A 14,889-nucleotide genomic window follows, 5' to 3' on the forward strand; every position below is an offset into this window, starting at 1 on the left:
AGCTTATCACAACATACTCCCATTTCACTGGCTGACCAACACCTTTCAGATATTTTCTCTCCTCTTCATAAACGGTTATTTCAGTGTATGACCTGCTTACTACTGAGACAAGGGGGGGGCACAAAATTGTAAAATGGAATATATAAACTTTTAGAATCAGTTTTAAGTAATGTTAAATTTGATGGCTTTGTAACAGTAGCAAGTGAAAATTACTGAGGTGCATGATACACAGAAAAAAAAAACAAGAGAGTACAGCTAGAGAACATACTGAGAATTCTTGTATAAGATAAACCATTATAGCTGACGTAGTTTTAGGCCCTATGACCTTAGTACAAAATGAATGTAAGAAGAACAGGCTAGAAGAACAGGATGCAAGGATAAGGAGTATCTGGGAATAGCGGGCGTCCAGGATGGGCTACAGTTAAACTAACTGATAAGTAGGAGGACAGGAGGATTATTATGTCTGTGGTGCTAATGAATCAATTAAACTGGTATAAGCATCTACTATGCGTGCTTCAAAGGCTATCTGGATATCTGATTTTGTCTTAAGAGACTGAAGCTCTGCTTCTACTTAAAATACAGATATTAATACTGTTTTACTCCTTCACTTGATATTGTTCTCACCAACCTTATTGAAAAATTAGGCAAAATAATTATTCAGTATTTGAGCCACACTTCTATTATCTTTATCGTACAGTATTCCCATATCTTTCCTTCAAATCTTCTGTTGATTTAAATACTTTGAAAGGTTTTCAACTGTTTTAATTCGTTATACAACATCAAAGTATGCAGATAAACAAAATGATGGGGAGCAGTGGGGTTGTCAAAAAAAGAAAAAAAGGTCTCATGTTTTACAGCTTCTCACTCTTGGATATTTGTCTTTCCAGCTGTAAGTAACAGACACTGATCTCTATATTCAAGTGACACATTCAAAAAATTTAAATCACAATTGGTAACAGCAGCCTTCCCAATTCTTGCAACCAAATATTTTAATGAAGCATACCAGAACTGCCTATTCAGCAAGTCAACTGACACATCAATATACTTACTTCATCGCTCCTAGTCATGTTCTCTTCAAAATCCTTAATTCCCATAATTCCTTTAAGGCACATAGCTTGGCAACCAACAAAACCTATTTGGCAATCAAAGAAAAGTTCACCTTTCATAAGGACCTAGTGAGGGAGAAAAAAAGTGATATTTTGAAGAATTCTGAAGAATTCTGCTCAACAGGAAACAGAAAAGACGGACAAAAGTGAACAAAATATGGTTAAGTTTATATATTTAACACTCTAATAAACAGCAAGTTCATCAAACAGGGCACTTGGAAGGAAGGTATTAGTCTGGTGTCTGATTACTATAGAGCTAGATCTTTAGAGAATTTCTATCTAAGTGATTATTACAACTAACACATCCAACACAGCAGAATATGAAAAATCAGTAATGAAGTAATTTCAAAATATTTTATTGGAAACTACTTATGGTATTATTTATAATGAATAAAAAAAAACTGTCAATGGAAAATTACCTCAACTGTGGTTCCTTCTTGTTCCCAGCATAAAACTTCTTTGGATTTAACTTTCTGAGGGCTGTAATAACTACTTTCAGCTTGCATTTCAGTGAGCTATGAAACAACAGGATAAACACCTTATATAAGTCAATATTAGTATTAAACAGCAGTAATGTCATTAATACACAAAACTGATGAAGACAAATTAAACTATGAGCCAAAATTTATTAACAAGCAGGAAACAGGTGCAGTTAAACAGCTGTAACACATTATCCATATTAGAACTTCTCATATTCAACTTCTGGTTGAAGTATGCCATAACTGAAAGTTTTAAATCCACTACAGTATTTTTAGTTTGCTTATTTAAAGAGAAACTATGTGAAAAGATGGAACAGATACACAGCTGCGTTATTAACATAGTATCAAATTAGCTTATAAATTGCTGTAAAAGTCCATAAATACATTATTTATTCTTCCCAGCAAATAATTAAACAACATGATAATATTAAGGAAGCATTTTCATTACAAACATACTCATTTTTGTTTCTCATCATGGGAAACATGTATTTATATTTCTTGCATGATTTCAATATAAAAATTTCAAGTGGCAAAACCCACATTCAGGTTTAAAAGCATAGAACCTGCAGCTAAAAAAAAAAAAAAAAAAGATAAAAAGAGACACAAAATAACGAAGGTGCCATGTTTTGCATTTAAAAATACTTGTTTATTTGTCCTGAGCAGCCTGAACAGTTCAAATTCTCAATTTTCTATAAAAATATCCACAATATCCACAACCTCTCATTATTTTCAAGAGTGGATACACATGGATGTTGTTTCAAATTAAAATTTTTTAATCCAAATGTCCAAGAAAATTGTATGAAGAAGAAAAAAAAAGTATCACTGATCACCCTTCAGCTGTGTGCAATTACTGTAGAGGAAAAGCAATTAATTGATTAAAAGAACTCAGACATTACAAGAATAATTTTCACCATTATCAAAAATGCTACATTTAATTTGGCATGATTTTTAGCTGGAATGATATCAACTGCTCAGAATGCTAATGCAGAAACTTGACCTTATTTTTTAACCAAAATATGAACCACAAATTAATTCCATACATTCTTTGCATGCAAGCAGAACAATGAAATCTGTTTTCCTCCCAACTGTCACCATATTAGTATCATACATCACATTTCAAATTTATAGAATGCAAGATGTTACATTTTAAGTAGTTTTTATCACTTCTTAATATAAAATGTGTAAACTTGCCAATGAAACATTAGAAAAGCCCAATGCAGCAAATCATATTCTAAAGAGAAATAAGTATTATTTTTAATGAGTTTTTTCATGTGAGGAAAGAGAGCACAAAATTACTACTGTATGACAACGCACAAAAGTAAGAAGATGCTGAGCCACGAAAAATGATAAATTTGACATTTGGTTGGTTGTTCAGATTTAAATTCAGGGTTTTTTAACTAAAGGAGGAAGAAATTATTTTCCATTATTTATTTTTAGCCTGGCTTTTCTGCTGTTTTGGTTTTTTGCTTTGTTTTAAACTATGGCTGAAGCAGACTAACACAAAAGAACAAAACTGAATGTTTGTGGAAGTTATATTTTGCAATCAAATTTGACAGAAGACTGAAGGCTAGCCTCCCCCACGGAATGCTTGCAAGTCCCAAAGTCACTTGTCTCATCCTTTCCGACAGTTGCTGAGCAGCTAAATGCTCTGCCAAACAAAAATAGCGAAGAGAAAGTAGCCATGAAGCCCCTTAAAGCACTCTCTTGTGCACAAATGACAAGCCAAACAGGCAACAAAGGAGCTGCTGATGGTACTGAGAGTATAATCATGCACATAAACATTATATAAGGATTATGAAAAGTACTGCTGTTAATCTGAAAGGCTCAAAGTCATAAAAATCAATCTTAGTTATCCTGCTTTTCATAGAAACGGTAGTATTTCCTGTTCTGAAGGGTTCTGGCCTTGATTTAACATATGTTTAATTGTACAACCAAGAGCCAGTTTCTACTATACAGTTCTGCATACAGAACTGCACGCATATAGTTTGGCATGTGAAAAGTATTTTGCTAATTCAGAAACTTAAATTTTTCATTTCTGTCAGTACATGTCAGTATCTTATTCAGACTTTCCAATAAGCTTATGCAAGGACTAGAGAGAAGCTCAGCAACTGTTTTGAGACTGGTTTGCAAAAAATACTCAAATCTTTCTCCACATACATAATTTATAGCCCAGAGTGTGTATGCCTTTTAGCCTTTTGTTTCTTTATTTCAATTCCAACCCATGGAAAATAATTTCAGTATTATCAATCTAAATGCATATTTGCACATATTACAGCTTAAAAAAAGAAAAAAGCACACCTATAATTTACAAACTATATGATACTAAGGCTTTTTCATAAAGAAATAAACAAACATCAGATAGAATCTGCAATAAATGTTCATAGAAAACCTTTTATGCTTTCTCTTCCACAAAAAAAAAAAAACCTAAGTAAACTAGTTTCTTTTTAAGATGAAAATGTTTGCGCTCAAATTCTAGCTCAAATGGCATAAACACCTTACATTGCAATAACAACACCATACCTTCAATGTTCACATTTTTTGTTATTTGTTAACGTAGTATTCCCTGTTTCAAGTCAAACAGTACACAAGCACTCAGATAACCTTTATGTGCTTTCTCAACAAGCCAAGTAAATCCTATAAAACATAGGGAAATACTTACCTTAAAAGTTACTGTTGCCTTTGTACAATAAAACCCAACTGAAACAATAGGATCCTTGAGGGATTGAGATTTCTGCTGATGCAGCATTGTTCCATCATCAGTTCCAGCAGAATCATTCTCTTCATCATCATAACTCACGATAGCAGGAACAAAAGACCAAGCCCAAGAAACCCATCCTTGTTGCTGGTCATCATCTTGATGTAAGTAAGGATCTTGATTAATATACTGCGTAGGATATTGCATTACTGAGCTTGTTTCATCTTCCGCACCTTTTAAAATGAAAACTAAGTCAAATTTCCAATCAATCATGCTTGAAAATTAATTTATTATACTCGAAATTGTAGTATGTGAAATTTATCTGGGACAGTATTCCACATATCAGATACTTGATTTATGATCATAGAAAATACACAAATTTTAAATTTCTGAATATAAATTTGCAAACACTTGTTTGATTCATTAACATTTTTCTCAAAAAAAGGTCTTTGCAATAGTTCTATTATCATACATCTGCAGTAAGACCAGAATTTGTCATGTTTTCAAGACGACTTCTAAATAATGATCTACTACAATCTTGTCGCTTTCAATTTTAACGTTAAATTAAAAAAGGACCTCAATTGTAAAAGCCCTGATGAGGTAAAAAACCTTTCTTTAAAGTAACTTTTCAGGTATTCAAAGGTACAGGTTTATCTAGACTCAAAAAAAGCTGGTATGCCACTTGCAAGACAAAAAAAAAATATTTTTTTTTCGCAGAAGACCAACAGTTGAGATAACATTTAGGACAAAATATGGGTTTTCCAAAAGATACAAGTCTGAGATTCATGATCCAAATCAGTAACACGGTGCATGTACAAACAGCACAATTAGCTTACCCTATCTGGCTTCATCACCACTCTTATACGACTCCTGCGGGGTATTAGCTACTTCAGAATTACCATTCTGAATGGCACAGTACAGGACAGATACAGTATCAAATGTATTTTTTATCCAAGAACAAAAGTAGGCATAACCCCTATACCCTGTACTCAGAGATACAATTCCTATGCATTTTAAAGTTTTTACTCTTTAGTCAAATTAGTCTTAGTCTTTTAGTCTAATTATTTATACACTTGTGCAATGGGAGAAAGCGCATGAAAAACCACTCATAAGAATTCCCTGCACATACTTAGAGGTGAGGACACCTTCTCCCACAAGGGCAATGCAAGCTTCCTTCCTGCTCTCTTTACAAAGCAGTGTCAGAGATCAGATTTCAACCCAACTGTAAATCTCGAAACACAGGAAATACAGAAGAGGTGCACACAGAGCCTTGGAAATGGCCAAGACTTACTGTCAGATATAGAAGGAAAAAAAACTTGATAAAGAGCATAACTAGAGTAGTTTAACCTAGACTATAGCTGGCAAGTGCAGAAGAAATGGTAGAAGGTCTGCCAAAAGAGAGGGAAAAAAAAAGTGGAGGTGTAGGACCTGGGTCATGCGTAACATTCAGCCATCACTTAGCATACCTCTTGCTGCAGGATGTGTACACACAGAGACAAAAGTAAAAGATGCCAAATAATAGTTTGGTTTATAACATTATTTAGTATTTTGGAAGCCAATATAAGAACACACAAGCGCAGCTAGACTACAGTGGAGGTATCTATATACCATGAGAAAGAAGACAGAAAAAGAGGAAGATACACCTATCTTCCATCACTAAATTGAAACTACTACAAACACTATGTATTAAACAGTCCAACTTTGGAACAAACACACATCAGTCTAGTGAGCAACCCACAAAATCCTCTAAATACTTCAAAGTAATACTGACTGTGTTAGTTTGCAACCAGGTAAGGCTGATCCAGCTAAGACTGTAGCTACCTAAATACAAGAGCTGGCACTAGGGGAAGAGGGAGGGAATACGTCACCATCCCTGCTGGCAATACAAGGCATTTTCATCCGGTTGAATCAACCATGAAACTGCCTAAATGAAACTTGGTAAGTACTTCAAGAACACAGCTGTAGATGTTCATTCTTGTATCCCTAAGTAATGTAGATATTAAATTCATTTCCTCATCCATATTTTAGCTGTTATAAATTAAAGAAGTGACTGCAAACTCACAGCTAGGACACTATAATTAATCATGAATACAAAAAAAAAAAGGGATAAATCATATTTAAAAAAAAAAGAAAAGAGAGAGACATTTAGAAGGAGCAAGAGTTATCTGACTGATAACAAATGCTTTGGTGCTGACCTTGAGAATGCAATAGCCCTTAAATCTGTCCTTGCAGCATGACCTGTCCTTGGAGAATCACAAATATAACACCACATATGCTTTCAGGGTAATAAATATTTCCTGTATGACTTTCCTTTGCATGTATTTATGATACAGGGAGGAAATAATACGAACACCAGCAGAAACTAAAATCTTATGCACCAAGCTCTAGTCTGAAAGGCATTCTGTATCTCCTTTTAAAAGCAAATGTACATCCAACACTTTCTAGTTGAAAATCTGATGCCATCATAATTGTAGCACAAATTACAAAGTCACACGCTCAAGTGACTGTATACTGATACATTTAAGAGGTATCACACTTATTTTGTAGACAACAACCCACTACAGTGATTCGTAGCCAAGGTACCAGTACTGCAAAACAGTTAAAACTTCAAGATTTCTTATTTCTCCATTGACAACATAATCTTCCTTAAACTCAAACCTCTGGGTCCTACTACACTAGAATACACTCCCACCTTACAGACAACCGTAAATCCAGGGAAGAAATCATAACTCCCTTCTACTACCAAGTTGCACAGTCCACTCGATATGGAATGAGAATGTAATATTATAAAAAACCTTCAGGTTCAACTCCAGAGAATCTGCTTTCTCATGGTATGTATCTCCATCTAGTTAAACAAACTTCCCCAAGCTTCTGCTCCTAGTCTACTTGCCTTGTCTTACTGTAAATTGAAACTACCAATAAATAATGATGCCACAACAATTTTGAAGTGCTGGAATAACACTAATAAAGTACTCCCCATGAAATTACTTGGTGGTGCTAATCAATTACTTTAAAATTCCAATTACTTAAATGATATCCCAACCTCAATAAAATTCAGAGCAGATGTATGAGTTACTTAATGGTGACACACAAAACAAGTGGCAGTGATTTTAAAACACCAGAGCCAGGACAAGAGGTAGGAGATGGATTTTCTATTTTAATGGCAAAGGAGACTAAATAACGCGAAATATCACAACAAAAGGGCAAGTGCCACTGATTTGAGGTACAAATAACTAGGCAGTTAATATTAAAGTGATATGTAAGTGTAGATACCAAATAGGGAGAGGAAGATGTTAGTTATCTGACAATGCAAAACCAAAAAGTGTTTTTTTTATATCTCATACAAGTTCAAGCAGATCAACTGGAAATACACTTTGCTCATCGGAAGCACTAACAAAAAAAAGTTGCTTCCATTCTGCCATCTACATGAAACCACTTTTAAAATCAACAGCAGGAAAACTGTCTTGATACTTAAGCTCTTATAAGTAAAAACTAAAGGCCAACGTGTGACTCCTATATTTCAAAGATTTAGTCAGATTTTGAGGGGTCTCTATTCAAGAAGCATTAATGTTTTAATGGGATCTCAGCAACCAGTTACAATCCATTATTATAGATGCCTACAACAAAGTTAGTTACTGTCACACTATCAGACAGCTGCACAACGGATTGACTCCAAAAAGCCCATTCCAGAGGTGTCTGTCTACGCTGAATCTTCAGTCTGTTGAAATACAAATTGCAAGTATACCTACTGTTCCTGAAGGATACCAAAATATATAGGCAAAAAAAAACCTCCAATAATGGAGGTAGAAAAAGATTATAGGGGTTTACTGCACAGGTCATTTACCCCACAAAACACAGGAAAACATAAAAAGCTGAAATAATATTATATAGCCTGGTACAAAGATCATCTTGTATATGTCCATTTCTAACCCTTATGAGAAGACTGACAGAAAGCGCAGGGATGAGAAAAACACACAGGAAAATGTAACTGCACACATGACCTTTTTTCCTGACATCATTTCAGTCAAACTAGGGGTCATTTTCTCCACTATGTTTCTCCACTCCCCCACCCAAACCCTTTAACACAGGGCGCAGCTGCTTTTCCTCATCAAGTATTGATAAATAAATCTATTTCAGTTCTTCCATTTTTGTCCTATTAGAATACGGCAGAATCAATTCCTTCAACAACTAACGCTCACCTAGAATTTCTCAGTGTAACAAATTACTTGTACCTGGTTTTCTCAGTCAACTCAAATCTCATATTCAGCCCAAAGCTGACAATATAGTAAACTCATTCTCATGACCTGCTTTCTGTTCCATTGGTATCCAAAAAATTCCTCACACTACTGTTCCAACCACAGTTTTCAATAAGGAGCAACTCAGCCCATTAAAAAATGAGTTTCATAGGATCTATGCAACATTTTATTCTGTTTCCTGCTGTAGAAGTGTTAACTACTCGCATTCAAAGGCCTACTTTACTTTCACTTAGCTTTTTGAGAATAAAGATCATGATAAGGTCAGTGTGCTTTACAAATATTAGAAAATACCGTAACATTCCTTTGGGATGGAAAGTTACTGTTATTATTGCCATTTTACACCTGAAAAATACACTTCATATGCTGGAATCACATCTGCCATGGATTCCATTTCATGAAAGAAAATAAAAAAAACAAACCCTAAACTTCCACAATACAGATTCTTAAGGCAAATATTCAGAGTAGGTAGCACCAGAAACTCTTAAAACCACTCTCAGAAGCTCAGTAGCTCATACTGCTCATGATTCCAGCTTCTCTTATCTGTCCCAAGCTTCCTATTCAGCATCTCTTAACATCATCATGCAGACCCACCTCACCTGTCTGTCCAGCTGCCCTGCATCCCTCCCTCAGCAATGCAACTTTCCATTTCTAGTCCACTGTTGTGCACCCAACAAGTGCTAAATTTCTGCTTGAGCTTTTTCTGTTCTTCAGTCATTTCAGATCATTCTTTACTTAACCAGCTCTAGTATTTCAGCCTCAGATCATCAACCTCAACAGCTCTATACAACTAAATTCCAGTCTCACCCTTGCATCCTGGCTTCTTGTCCTCTTTCATGCCAAAACTGTTTACACGTCTAGTTACATTAGCAAATTTTCCACCACAAAGCAAAAGCTTATTCTCAAATCCAATCCTACCACAAATGCAACCACTGGTTCTCCCACAGGCCGTTGTCCAAACCCTTCTCACTTTTCTATCACTCTGCTTTGAAATACATCGATTTCCTCCTTTGCATTAGCAGGACAGATATCCAGGTCCACAATTCAGGTAGCCCTCTGCCCATCAGAAAAAAAAGCCCTGTCCAGCCCTGAGCAGGAGCATTGTCCAGTGTGCATACAGTATTAAGTGAATTTTTAGACCACATTAAAGTGAGTTTCTACCTGTATTTCTGACCTGTGATTTTATCTGTGTATTTTGAATGCTTTCAGCTTAAACAGAATGTGAGCAGACTTTTTCAGGTAGCAAAATACATGTTCACGACACAGGCTACCCTGCTGAAAAATCTCTAGGCCTTGGTATTACATTGGGGTATACAAGAATAAGCCAACTGCGGCTGGAATATTCTTAGACGTGTATAGGTGACTGATTTTATTATGTCAACAGCAACATAATAAATGTAAGTTCTGTCCAAAAGACTAAGAAGTTGTGATAACTGAACCCAGTAAATTATTTAAACTGGAAGGGTGGGGACTGCTTACGAATAAATACTGGGTAAAACTGCTTAATGAATCTCCAGAACTCTTTCAAAGAGTTATAAGAACACAATCTATGACGGAGGTCTGTACATTATTAAATTTAGGCACGATTCCAGTAGAATTAGTCTTGGATTTCATGAAGTGTTACTCTTGCAAAAAAAAAACTGTAGCTAAAGTAGCTCAGCAGATAACACTTGTCATTTAGTATTGGACTTGATCACTTTTTTCTTTTTCTTTTCAGAGAATAGTAGCACATTCAAAGTTTCTTCAGAAAAGCTCAAATCTGTGGTTGGAAAATTGGATAAGAAAGGCACCATGAAGTGCTAAGAAAGTGAGGGGTTTTCCTTCTCGGACACAGACATAATATGAAGTCAGAAGAAAAAAGAAGGTCACAAACTGATGGCATGGGTAACCTGATTAATGTCAATCTGGCACTCCTGCTTAACTGCACTGAACAAGGGGGGGTAAATAATTAGGTATTTAGAAGTTTTATTTATGTGTGTGTATGTATGCCTACATATGGTATGAATGCACAAATGGTATCAGTTTTAGCCTCTATGTGGCAAAACATTTTGCAGAAAAGCCAGAATTGAACTGTTTCTACAGTTCTCTAGCTTCGCAACTAAACATTGTCATCTTGTGTTCTGGAGGAGGCTGTTCTGTCAAATATATATGAGCATATAATTAAACTCAATGACAATTTTTGAGCACAATGTAGTTGAACAAAAATTGCATAGGAAATTACAGATTTCCTCCTTGGTAGTTATCATCACTGCAACCTTAGCCTGACAACTCGTGTGTACATCAGTGTAAGTTACATGATACTATTTCTTTGTTAGATTACTATTTTATTAAAAACTAGGAAGTCATGTTCACAGTTGTTCAAAAATGAACCCAAATAAGAATATTAAGTACTTCTAATCATATGTCTTGGGTAACAAACTCCACATTTCTTGTAAGGCAAATAGTTTCCAGTGCAGAAAGCTATTTGAGCCTTACAGAAAATACAAAAACTGTTTACAGACATCTTATTTGCTCAGTTCCACATAGCAAGAGCATCACTGTTGCATGGTAGTGACAGATAAACCCAAAGCACCCTACTGTGTCACAACTCCTAAAACAGTGGTCTTGGATAACATCGAACCTTAGTTTAGTCAGGACCATCAGAATACTTTTCAGAATAGAACATAAATATATTAGAGCACTTCATACTTACCCAGCACAATGAACTGCCTCTAACAAACTACAGATTGCCAAGACACTTTGCAATGACTAGCCTTGCAATTTATACTTGTAAAAAGCAAAGAAATTAATGTTTTTAACATTTCTTTTTAAAATGTAAAAGTATATTTACCTGTGATATTTCCCAACATATCTTTAGTGTGGCTAATCAAATCTTCGCTTTCCCCATCTTTGAAGTTGCCTATTTCTCCATAATAAAGAGCAATCCCAAGTTGCATTATACGTATGAACATAGGAAGCTGCTGATCAGAGATTGAAAGTTTCAAACTTTCAACTAATGTGTGAATCTATAAAATGAAAGAGAGCAAAGCAAATAATAACAAAGCTCTGTCATTATTACGGCCAACTTTTAAATCATATTCATTTTGTATGAGCATTCTAATTTCTAAAAACAAAATCTGCAATACAACACAAGGCAAAGGGCTGCAAACAATAATTGTCAAAAGTATATGCTCTTTGGGCTGCTGCAGAAGCGATCTGCAGGCTGAAATGTCAGATGTAATACATTTGCGCATATATATATAAATGTTTTGGTTGTTTGTTTACAATTGTTGTTGAAGAAATTTCTAAATCATAAGTCACATAAGAACATCTGATTAAACTTTCATTTTTGTTACAGAGTTTCATAAAAGTCTTTGCGTGCTAAAAGAAAACTTAAATACACTGGTTTTAATATACAAAGTCCTTCATTTTGATTCTTTCCCATCTTTTCTTTCTTCACCTTTGGACCATTATTCTTTGGATCATTATAAACAAATATTAATTCACTTAAATATTAATCTCTCATCACATATCTAAATGTTTCAATTAAGCACATCTCTGAATATGTTCAGAAACAGTATCTTCTTGAAAAAGCAAAAAAAAAAGAAGGTGAGAGAAAGAAAAAACATTAAAAAAAGATTTAAAAGTAAGTAAACTATGTAGAAAATGAAAATACCTAAGAGTTTAGATGGGTGGAGGGGGAGAAGCAAAAGACGGCTTTGAACCAGCTGAAATATGCCTTACAAAGGGGCAGGGGCAATAAATGACCACAAACAAAGATAACTAGAAAAGCTTAATACAAACTTAATTAAATTACTACTGCCTGAGAGTACTCTAGTATGTTTTTTATTTTAGTCCAGTATCCACTGAAAAAATTAAGTAATAATGAAAAAACAATAATCGTCATTTTTACAACAGTATCATTTTAAACTATATGGAAGACTGTGTCAGTATTTCCATTAATGTGTGCTGTCAGAGGTTTATAATTTGATCATAAACTTTTGCTCTGCAAAACTGGCATATAGGACTTAGCCAGGTACAGATTATGTCTCCAAAACTAACAGAACTATATGGTTAATTTAAAAATCAGGCTTTTTAACATTAAGATTCACTGTCGATATGCAGTAACCATACTGTCACCACAGAACATAAAGACCGTAACTAGTAAACTATAGACAGTCCTATGATGATTCGTTATTATCACTGGAGTTCAGAGATATTCCATAGGTCCTACACCTGGTCAGAGCAATCCCAGGCACAGCTACAGGTTGGGCAAAGAAGAGATTCAGAGCAGCCCTGAGAAGAAGAACTTGGGGGTGCTGGTTGATGAGAAAATGAACATGAGCAGGCAGTGTGTGCTTGCAGCCCAGAAAGCCAACCGTATCCTGGGCTGCATCAAAAGGAGCGTGACCAGCAGGTCGAAGGAGGTGATCCTGCCCCTCTACTCTGCTCTTGTGAGACCTCACTTGGAGTATTGTGTGCAGTTCTGGTGTCCTCAACATAAAAAGGACATGGAACTGTTGGAACAAGTCCAGAGGAGGGCCACGAGGATGATCAGGGGGCTGGAGCACCTCCTGTATGAAGACAGGCTGAGAAAGTTGGGGCTGTTCAGCCTGGAGAAGAGAAGGCTGCATGGAGACCTCATAGCAGCCTTAGAATATCTGAAAGGGGGCTATAGGGATGCTGGGGAGGGACTCTTCATTAGGGACTGTAGTGATAGGACAAGGGATAACGGGTTAAAACTTAAACAGGAGAAGTTTAGATTGGATATAAGGAGGAAATTCTTTCCCGTTAGGGTGGTGAGGCACTGGAATGGGTTGCCCAGGGAGGTTGTGAATGTTCCATCCCTGGCAGTGTTCAAGGCCAGGCTGGACGAGGCCTTGGGTGATATGGTTTAGTGTGAGGTGTCCCTGCCCATGGCAGGGGGGGTGGAACGTGATGATCTTAAGGTCCTTTCCAACCCTAACTATTCTATGATTCTATGAATACATAACTTTTTGTTTATAAAACTTGGAATAAGGACATGTTCCAAACTATTATCAGTTACCCTGAGCCAAAAAAAAAAAAAAAAAAAAGAAGTATCCAGCATTTTGTGACAATTATTATCTGGATAAAGACTCATATGGTCACTATCATATCCACAAATTTCCAAATTTGCCCAAAGTAATCAGAGGCATACAGCTGTGCAGCACATACAAGAAACAGGGGCATTCTCCAAATTGGACATGATTCCTAATTAGCTCCCAACCTTAAGTTCACAACAGCCTAGGAGTTCCTAAACCATGAGCCAAACAAATGCAGTATCCCAACTGAAAGAGTGACACTTTCACATCATATTCTTGAGAAATGTCCATCAAAAGTTATCTCAAAATTGACTATTTTGCAGTGCATACACCTGAAGCTTACCTTTTATTAAAACAGGAAAAGCCTAGTATACTGTGCCTTAATTTAGAAGAGTTCTCAACTAATTAAATGGGCACTACCAGCATTCATCGAGAAAGGGGGAAATGAAGGGAAGGAGGAAGGGAAGAGGAATCTTACATGTAAGACTGCTCAGAGCAGAAAAAGAAATGTAGGAGGGAAAGGTATTTTAGTCTCTCCACCAACCCAGGGTTTCGCTTCTGCACTGCAAAAAGCAAACATCACCTCATGTCAGGTGTCCACAAGTAATATTGCACCCCTGCTCACTGGGAACTGAGCTTGGCTTGCTAATCCACTTCACATGGTTCACTTCTTAGCGTTAATACGCTGAAGTTTCTTGTTATTTATGAAAGTTTAAGCTACATTTGAAAGAACAACATAAGTAGAAAATCATTTCCATCTCATCGCAGGCATGTTGGGCTTTTTTTTTTTAACAGATTATCTGTAGACGTCGCTTTTTCCCTTACAATTATTATGTTTTCTTTTTTAAAACTTCAGGAAAAACAGAACATAGTAGAGAGCATTACTTCCCTCTTTACATGCTGTTTCTGTGCACAGACTAATTGCATTATAAGAACAAAACACAATCATGAAATCTCATTAACAAAACCCACCAGCATTAGCTTTTCATTTTACTTTAAATCCCGAAGTATATTTCGAAAAACCCTGAAAACTTCATAAGCAAGCAGCAAAATAAAATTTTGGATACCTACTTTAATAATAGATGGCATTTTGGAGTTGAGGTTATCGTAAGTAAAATGCAGACGAGTCCTGAAGGAACATTTGTACAGCAGAGGTTCCTGGTAAAATTCAATTTTACCACTAGCATTTCTCTTATCAAGACATACTGTGCAGTCAGAAAAGTTGATCATCTTCCTCAGTACCAGATCAGTGGCTTTAAAAGAAGTATATAGTTTAAAAAACATAACGCATAAGAAAAATAAGTTAGGCTACAT

At 35.7% G+C, this 14,889-nt stretch overlaps 1 protein-coding gene across 14 annotated transcripts in view; it reads right to left on the minus strand.

Moving 5' to 3' along the window:
- Positions 1–14,889, minus strand: part of VPS13B (vacuolar protein sorting 13 homolog B) — a 439,608-nt gene that overhangs the window by 380,054 nt on the left and 44,665 nt on the right. For 12 of the 14 annotated variants that reach the window (XR_009742462.1, XM_061448008.1, XM_061448010.1 and 9 more), the window contains exons 5-9: positions 14,647–14,828; positions 11,364–11,538; positions 4,245–4,513; positions 1,526–1,621; positions 1,050–1,172 (exon numbers count right to left, since the gene is read on the minus strand). Coding sequence is in view for 12 of the 14 variants with exons in the window: in XM_061448008.1 (XP_061303992.1) it covers positions 1,050–1,172; positions 1,526–1,621; positions 4,245–4,513; positions 11,364–11,538; positions 14,647–14,828 (845 nt within the window). In the remaining 2 variants the exon portion in view is untranslated. Of the gene's footprint in view, positions 1–1,049; positions 1,173–1,525; positions 1,645–4,244; positions 4,514–11,363; positions 11,539–14,646; positions 14,829–14,889 lie in introns of those variants that run through there. The other 2 variants (XR_009742463.1, XM_061448012.1) reach the window with 2 other exon arrangements.

This window comes from Pezoporus flaviventris, unplaced genomic scaffold, assembly GCF_033815535.1.
Source record: "Pezoporus flaviventris isolate CSIRO_AGI_PZ_B2104156 unplaced genomic scaffold, CSIRO_AGI_Pfla_v1 ptg000007l, whole genome shotgun sequence".
In the NCBI taxonomy this organism is placed as follows: Eukaryota; Metazoa; Chordata; class Aves; order Psittaciformes; family Psittacidae; genus Pezoporus; species Pezoporus flaviventris.